The sequence below is a fragment of the Oncorhynchus nerka genome, linkage group LG13 (assembly GCF_034236695.1).
Source record: "Oncorhynchus nerka isolate Pitt River linkage group LG13, Oner_Uvic_2.0, whole genome shotgun sequence".
Classification (NCBI taxonomy): Eukaryota; Metazoa; Chordata; class Actinopteri; order Salmoniformes; family Salmonidae; genus Oncorhynchus; species Oncorhynchus nerka.
This window is the reverse complement of record NC_088408.1, coordinates 46,817,690-46,825,743: the sequence shown is the minus strand read 5'-3', so window position 1 is coordinate 46,825,743 and position 8,054 is coordinate 46,817,690. Positions and strand designations below refer to the sequence as shown.

General features: G+C 41.4%; 1 protein-coding gene across 1 annotated transcript; it reads right to left on the bottom strand.

Moving 5' to 3' along the window:
• Nucleotides 1–230: 230 nt before the first annotated feature.
• LOC115139578 (probable G-protein coupled receptor 132) lies at nt 231–7,846 on the bottom strand. The gene is made up of 2 exons (XM_029677126.2): nt 7,717–7,846; nt 231–3,606 (listed from the first exon to the last, which is right to left on the bottom strand). Exons 1-2 carry the CDS (start codon nt 7,757–7,759, stop codon nt 2,528–2,530), a joined length of 1,122 nt encoding a protein of 373 aa, XP_029532986.1. The 5' UTR covers nt 7,760–7,846; the 3' UTR covers nt 231–2,527.
• Between the last annotated feature and the right edge of the window lie 208 nt (nt 7,847–8,054).

The following is an 8,054-nucleotide window of genomic DNA, read 5'->3' as shown; positions in this document are numbered from 1 at the left end:
CTTAAACACATTTTCATCTGCACGTTCAGAGATGTAAGATCATTTGTGACACTAACAGAGTTTTTTCCATCTCACGAAAGAGTGCCAACTAAAAAATCTGACAGTGTATTAGTGCAGGAATGCTTTTTTTAGTGCTATTTTATGTGTTACCCTTTTAGTGTGAAACTCCTCACCAGTAATAGAAAGATACATATGTACAGACATCCACTTCAATAATGAAACTGAAATGAGACATTTTACTTCAAATGTTTACTTAAAAATGTTCAGAAACAGTATAAATAATATTCAAGAAGTGCAATTTTCTAATAAAAAGAACAAACTTTTGCTTTTTTACAAACTTTTACAATGGTCTGCAATATAGGAGGAAAAACACCAAAGTATATAAAATGTTATATTGCGGCTATAAAAGGTTATATGAAGATTATGTCTTGACTTATATTTACATTGTTACAAAACACTTAACACCTAAAACATGACGAATACTACAATTATTCTTGTTTTCAAAATACACTTGATTAAAGTTTAAGAACATGATGTAGATCTATGCATCTACTGTGAAACACAATATCTATGTATTGCAACATAACATATTGGATTAGCTTTTGCACGATTTACTTAACAAATACTGTTCCTCCAAAGGAAAACACATTATTTCATAGAAAAGCTTCAGTAATAGACAGTTTTGTAGAAGCTTCTCACTCCTACATTATCAGCAGAGAGGCAAGTTTCAAACGTGTCTTTCATATGGACACAAATAACTGCTGAGTTTGTCAAAACATTGGCAAGTCCTTAATCTGGAGATGAAGAGCAAAACATGACGCAGAAATGAACTTAACGTTAATGTCTCAGATCAGGGCCTCGTTTCCCAGCTGTGATGTAACTTAAAGGTCCAATGCAGCCATTTTTTAAAATCTCAATATTAAATCATTTCTGGATATCAATTAAGTATCCTAATGTGATTGTTTTCAGTTAAAATGGTCAGAAAGAAACAAAAACATAGCTTCTTAGCAAAGAGCAATGTCTCAAGCAAGAATTCTGCTAGGACTGTCTGGGAGTGGTCACCGCCTTGTGATGTCACCAGGCAGACCAAAACTCCATCCCACCCAAATAGACAGACACTTCAGGCAATCTTTTCAAACAGCTCTAACATTAAAGGGTACCAGAATAATTTCACAGTATTATTCCAACTTTATGGTGTGGAAATATATACAAATCATGTTTTTGACTGCACTGGGCCTTTAAGCATTACGACGATCGTACCAGATGAACCTTTCTTTACAACCTGTTTAGTGTTTTCCAAACAAACACGCAGAGAGGGCGTTCTCTAAGTGCGTTGTTAGACCATGTGTCGATACTGATAGGATCCAAAGAAAAGCAGCACTGTTCTCGGATCAGCTTTCTCCATTCAATACATTGGCATTAGAATTATTCCACAATACTGACGACGGATCAGCTCCTAGAGAGATTTTACCTCCTATGGCTGCAAATAGGCAATTGAGGCTGCTTATTATGTTTACCCAATAATAATGCACTAAATTACAGATAGGGCACATCATTACGCACATGCTGTCACAGAAACAGTAGCCTAGTCGCAAAATACAACTCAATTGATTCAATGCTACAAAGGCTCTGGGGAATCAAGGCCTTGTGTAATAACTCGCAAACAATCTGGGATAGCTAACAAGGCGTTAGGCTACAATATGCTGTCCTAACATTAGAAAATGTTACCAAGGTGACATCGTCCACTGAACCCCCTTTCATCCTCAAAAGAGTCAGAGTTAGTCTTACCAAAAACGATAAATCTGTAGCTAATATTGACGTTTTTTCCTAATTCTACATCTATCTAAGGTGTGTTTATGAAAATCGTAATGTGCACGAAAATTTGCTAGCTAGCTAGTGTCTGCTTGCTGGCTGAACCAACTTGCTGGCTGAACTCAGATCCATCCATATGAAACTAAGGGATGCTAACAACGCCAGTTCACAGAGACACTCAGATCTTTCACTTTAAAATGTATGTCAAACAAAAACCAATGACTGCAAAGGTAAACAAACCATACAACTCTATGCACAATGAGTGCGTCAAACAATTTCCACAGAAAATTTGACAAAAAAACACATTTACTTGATAAACAGTGCAGGTGCAAAGTTGGATAACAGAATGATGGTTTGTGCTGTTTGTGCCGTCATTCTCTTATCAAACTTTGCAACATTTGCCGTTAGACAGATGGCAACTGCGAGTCTTGTTAGAATGATGCCATCAATAGGGAGACAATGCCCCTACTTGAACCGTTTCAATTATATAATTTCAGATTTGAGTCAGATTCTGGGATAGATGGATTACATCGTCCCCCATTGCTCTTGCTATGTTTGGGGTTCCACCTGGCTCTATGCTGATTCTGTTTAATATTCCAGAGTACCTGCAAGTCACCAGTCCAGGGTTCCTTCAGTAGTCACACCTGCATATCCCCCTGGCTCCCATAGTTTGAGCATACATGCTGTACATCGAACCCCTAACCTTCCTCTGCCATCAACGACCATGCTTTTCCCCCTCTTGTGTGGCGGCCGCCACCTCTGACGAGTTCTTGGAGTTGTGCATCTTGTGCTGGCTGCTGTCGGTGGAACGTGGCCGCAGGGTGGCTCGCCCGCGGAGGCCTGCAAGGCCGCGACGTAGCTCCTTGCGGATGTTGTCGCTGGAAAGCACATAGAGGATGGGGTTGATGGCACTGTTGAAGGTGGACAGGCCCAGGGAGATAGTGTAAGGGGTATAGAGGCTTTCCTGGAAATGGCAATTCTGCAGCTCGGGGAAGTGGAAGGTGACCGCACGCAGCAGCAGAATGACATGGTATGGCGCGAAGCACACCAGGAAGAGGACCACCACGGCGAACGCCAAGTAGCGCACCCGCTCCTTCTGGCACTGCCTTAGCCCTGTGCTAGCCTGCACGTTGGCCAGGATGGCACGGTTAGTGACCACAAGCACAACCAGGGGGAACAGGAAGCCAATGACAAAGCGGGCATAGTTGAAACCCGTCACGGTGGACGTGCCCTTGCCTGGCTCGAAGCAGCGCCGCTGCCCCTCTGCCGCATCGCCCTCTGGCATGGTAAACACCGGCACGTGGCCCACGAACACCACCAAGACGATGGCCACGGTAACTGCAACCGCCAGTCTCTGTCGCCGAAGGCCGCGCGACTCCACGGCGTAGACCACGGCCACATATCTGTCACTGGAGACGCAGCACAGCAGGAAGATGCTGATGTACATGTTGTTGAAGAAGAAATAGCCTGTCACCTTGCAGGCCATGGAGCTCCAGCGCCATTGGTGGCCCGCGTTCACGTAGTTGGCCCACATGGGCAGGGTGCAGAGGTACATAAGGTCACACACAGACAGACTCAACAGGTAGATGCCCAGGACATTTTTGCGGCGCACCTGGAGGAAGGTCAGGTAGACAGTAACGATATTGGCAGGCAGCCCGATGACCAGCACCACACTGTAAAGCACCACCAGGGGCACGCGGTCCTCTTCGTAGTTTGGGGTGCACGGGGGAGCATCAGTGCTCCAGTTGATGGCAGCCACGCTGGTCTGAGTCACAGTCGGGTCATGCATGGTGTCTGAAGGGTAAAGAGAGAGAGGGGAAAAAAGAAGTCACATTTCCCATTTCAGGATGCCAAAATGTATGTAAATACAAATGAGGAAATCACAAGATTAACTCTAAATCACTCTATTTGCAGACCCTATTTCCAGAGACTTTTCCAGGTTATTCATATTGGCTGGATATCTGCAGAACAAATCATGCTTATAGATGGCCTTTGGTTGTAAGGCAACTTAATAAAGGTATTTTAATATTGATCACAATTAGAGTTTTAATGGTTTATTTCAAAGCTTTTTTTTGGTCTTTGTCTTCTGTTAATGTGATAGACTTTACCTAACTTACATACACATACAGAGACATACACATAATTACCCTCTGTATTCACAGGAAAGGCCATATAACCCTCCCTTGGGGGCCACTAAAGGACCAATGAGTAAGTTGCTCAAGGATACAGAAGCTGGGTCATATGCATTGTGGGTCACATGCATGATTATGTGCGACTGTCCAAAAGTGGCAACATGGTTTATAGTCAGCCCTCGGCTTTATGAAAATGTGCAGGTGAGTCTGCAAGGAATATTCAGAAAACATTGCACTTAGCATGTTGAGTTGTTAGCATGTTAAAGCTCTTCTTTGCTGATAAACAATTAGCAAGCAACCAAAGACAACACGGTAAACAAGTAATACCACAACTCCGTCAGAGGCTAAAATATTGACCCTGGTTGATGTATCTCAACTGAAACCTACTTTCTGTTAACTAACCTCGATGACATTCTATTCTTGACCAGAGTGGAAGAATGGAAGAAAATGGAAGAGAACGCACTGAAACAAACGAGGGACCCCGAACAGAAGCGCTCATTTTCGTTTTCCGTTGTGTGAACACAACCCTAGGTTTGTAAAGGGAGACAGTACTGGACTGCCCCTTTAGATGTCTGGCTTCCTCACGGTTTGTTCTTTACTTTAACGTTAGGGGCTGTTTCCACTGTAGCCCTATACTTCTCTTTCTGGGGATTGCCTCATACTTTCTGAGAGAAATGGTGTCCTTTCAGAAATTGCTTTCCAAATAAAGCTATATCTAGACCTAATTGTAACACCGCCCTAGAGTATTTCTCTCCCTCCTCTCAGAAATAATTTTTCAAATACTTGTAACACGATTTTACTGAGTTACAGTTCATATAAGGAAATCAATTCATGAAAATAAATCAATTAGGCCCTATATCGATTTCACATGACTTGGCAGGGGAGCAGCATGGCTGGGCCTGGGAGGGAATAGGCCCACCAACTTGAGAGCCAGGCCCACCCAGTGGGGAGCCAGACCCAAAGCCCGATGTGAAGGTACTGGGCTGGCATGGTTACACGTGGTCTGCATTTGTGAGGCCGGTCGATATGAACATAACACTCTGGTGGACATTCCTGCAGTCAGCATGCCAATTGCATGCTCTCTCAAAACTTGAGACTTCTGTGGCATTGTGTTGTGTGACAAAACTGCACATTTTAGTGCACTTTTTTGTCCCCAGCACAAGGTACACCTATGTCATGACCATGCTGTTGAACCAACTTCTTGATATGCCACACCTGTCAGGTGGATGGATTATCTTGGCAAAGGAGAAATACTAACAGGGATGTAAACACATGTGTGCACAAAATGTGAGAGAAATAAGCTTTTTGTGCATATGGAACATTTCTGGGATCTTTTATTTCAGCTAATGAAAAATGGGACCAACACTTAACATGTTGAATTTATATTTTTGATCAGTATAATTGTATTATTTAACCTTTTCATCCCCTCTTTGCTTAGCAACATCTGTGCCTGAAAAGAAAGACCACAACAGAAATCTAACCACACACACACACACACAACAGAGCTCTAACCGTATGAGGTGTAGGCTACGGACAGCTTTTAACCACTCACAGCAAAACAACAACTCTAAACCAGAACCCACCCCCACCAGTTCTCTCTTGCTCTCGCTTCCGCCTCTTATCCAAGCCCCCAAGCTTAACAAGGCATCTCCTGAAAAATTCATCACACATCTCAGAGGAGAAAGGAGGGGAAATGCTGTAGATGGAAAAACAAGTGCACCACTTAACACTGATGACATGTGAATGATAGATATCATAGTCATCAAATATATTAGATTAGAATAAATCTGAAATCTAATGAAGATTTATACCTACAAATTACTGAGATTGGAGGAGGTTTTGCAATTAATCAATAAATGAGGACATGATGAATTAGGGTATTTTTGAACAACATACTAGCCAACTGGTGATAACCAGTTCAGGCATTTTAATTGTTGAGTGACCTGAGTCGAAAGAGTGATTTAATTCAACTTCACCCTAAGCCAAGGCAAAGAGAGTCTTACATCTAGCTTGCGTTATTTTTTAAACTGAAAATGTCTGAGGTTTAACCCTGCAGTCACACAGCTGACAGTCCCTGTGATGTGCTGAGGAGAAATGGTTCAACCCAGTTTTTACTTGAAACAGTCTTTACTTGATAAAATAACATAGTCACTTCAGAAATGAGTATGGGTCAAGAAGCCTTGTTTTACCATTTTACTTGTGACCGGTACAATCACCGCGAACAAGAGCGACACTCATTTGTGGCTGTTCAATATCGATGCTTAAATAAGTGATTGTTCATTTCCCAGTTACATTTCAAATAAGATGGCTTAATGAATGGATAACTACAGAATTGGAAAAACAAGCCTCAGGGAGCCGCTGCCTGGCAAGTGAGACAAGGAGCTGGTACTGTAGATTAGACAAATGTATATTTGAATCATTAATACAGTACTACAAGTAACGTATATTAATTTTACATGAAATTTACCATTCGGAATTCATAGCCCAGGCTGTATAGCTTCTACTGAACAATGGACCATGACATTGGTTCAGTCAGTGCATTGACATTATATATATATATATATATATATATATATATATATATATATATATATATATATATATATATACACTGAACAATGTATATATATTTATTATCTCTGAAACCAAGCTTGTGCCTGAAATAGAATCCCCACTAGATAGATACTTTGGATCGATATTGAAAGAAAGCGGGGTTACTCGGCCTGATGTAAGGCTTTGTCTTCATTGTGTTACATGCTCTGTTTCCTGACACACATCAACCGTTAAGGAGGACACGATTACTTTCGGAGAAAAAAGTAACATTTTCTCAATGTATCGCCTGCCATAAGTGAGAGGGATGCACGCTCATTTCACACCCGTTAATCTCGGTGCTCCGGACATATTTGGGGAGAGGAGGTCTCAGGGCCTCTTTCAACTCACTTGATAGTTTGAATGGGAGACATGTGGGTCGTGTAGATCTACATTGTATCTAGGCTATAGCCAGTGTACGGGATGGGACACACATGATTATGAGAATAGGGTTAAGATATAACTGGCCGAGTTTGCGTGTCGTGGCCTCTTTCAGTAGCATTCCTTCCCTCTGGACGGAATTAGTGTCACAGTACTTGGCATCAAATGTCAACAAGTCAACGTGTATTTTTATAAACAACATGCACTACAAGGTTACAACAACAACCTGACTGATGAAAAATATTTGACTATTTTAGATTTCAGCTGTGATTTTGGAACAAAAAAAGACAAGGCAATTGCCAGACAATTTCAATTAAACTTACAATGACATATATTCATTACATATCGATAATCCCTTTGTTTCCAATAACAAATAACACACTAAATCAACAAGGTGGCAAGCTGAACAGCTACGTTATGCTTGCTCATTTTATTGGGCACTTAATACTGAATAGCCGCCTAGAATGTATAATCACAATTGCTTTCTAATACTAAAAAAAATATAAGAAAGCAGGCTAACCACCAATACTCACTATTTTATTTCATTTCCATGTATGGGTAAAATTACCCAATATCGGCTACAACAATAACAACTAATGCAGCAGACCCCCAACTGAGTTCTCAACCACCCACCCATAGATGAATGAGTGACTATTGCTCGTGACTACCAGTGACTGAGGTGACCTGCACTGCGAAGGAACGCGCACTAACGACCTGGACCAGAGCTGATGTTAAATCAATCATTTCCTAAAAGTTACAATTATCACCATCACACGTATCAACATTTGTCAGATAAACTCACCGTTTAGCTGTATCGTCTCTTGAAATCTGTAAAAAGTGTTCATTCATTGTTGTCTGCAAGAGATGCTTGTTCCATCTTCATACATGCTCCATTCAGAAACCGTTAAAAAGCTGTATGCACGTCCACCTACGCGCGCAGGGAGGTCTTAGTCCTCGCGCTCTCAAGTGTCACGTGGTTTGATATAGTAATATCAAGTGACAGACAATTATTTATTTATTGCTCCAGTGAACTCTGGCTACCACCTCCTCATAAATTGCAATTACTTATTGAAAAAGACATGCATAAGCACATGCAATATTTTTTTTTTGTGCTGTATACAACTACATTTATTTTACCTG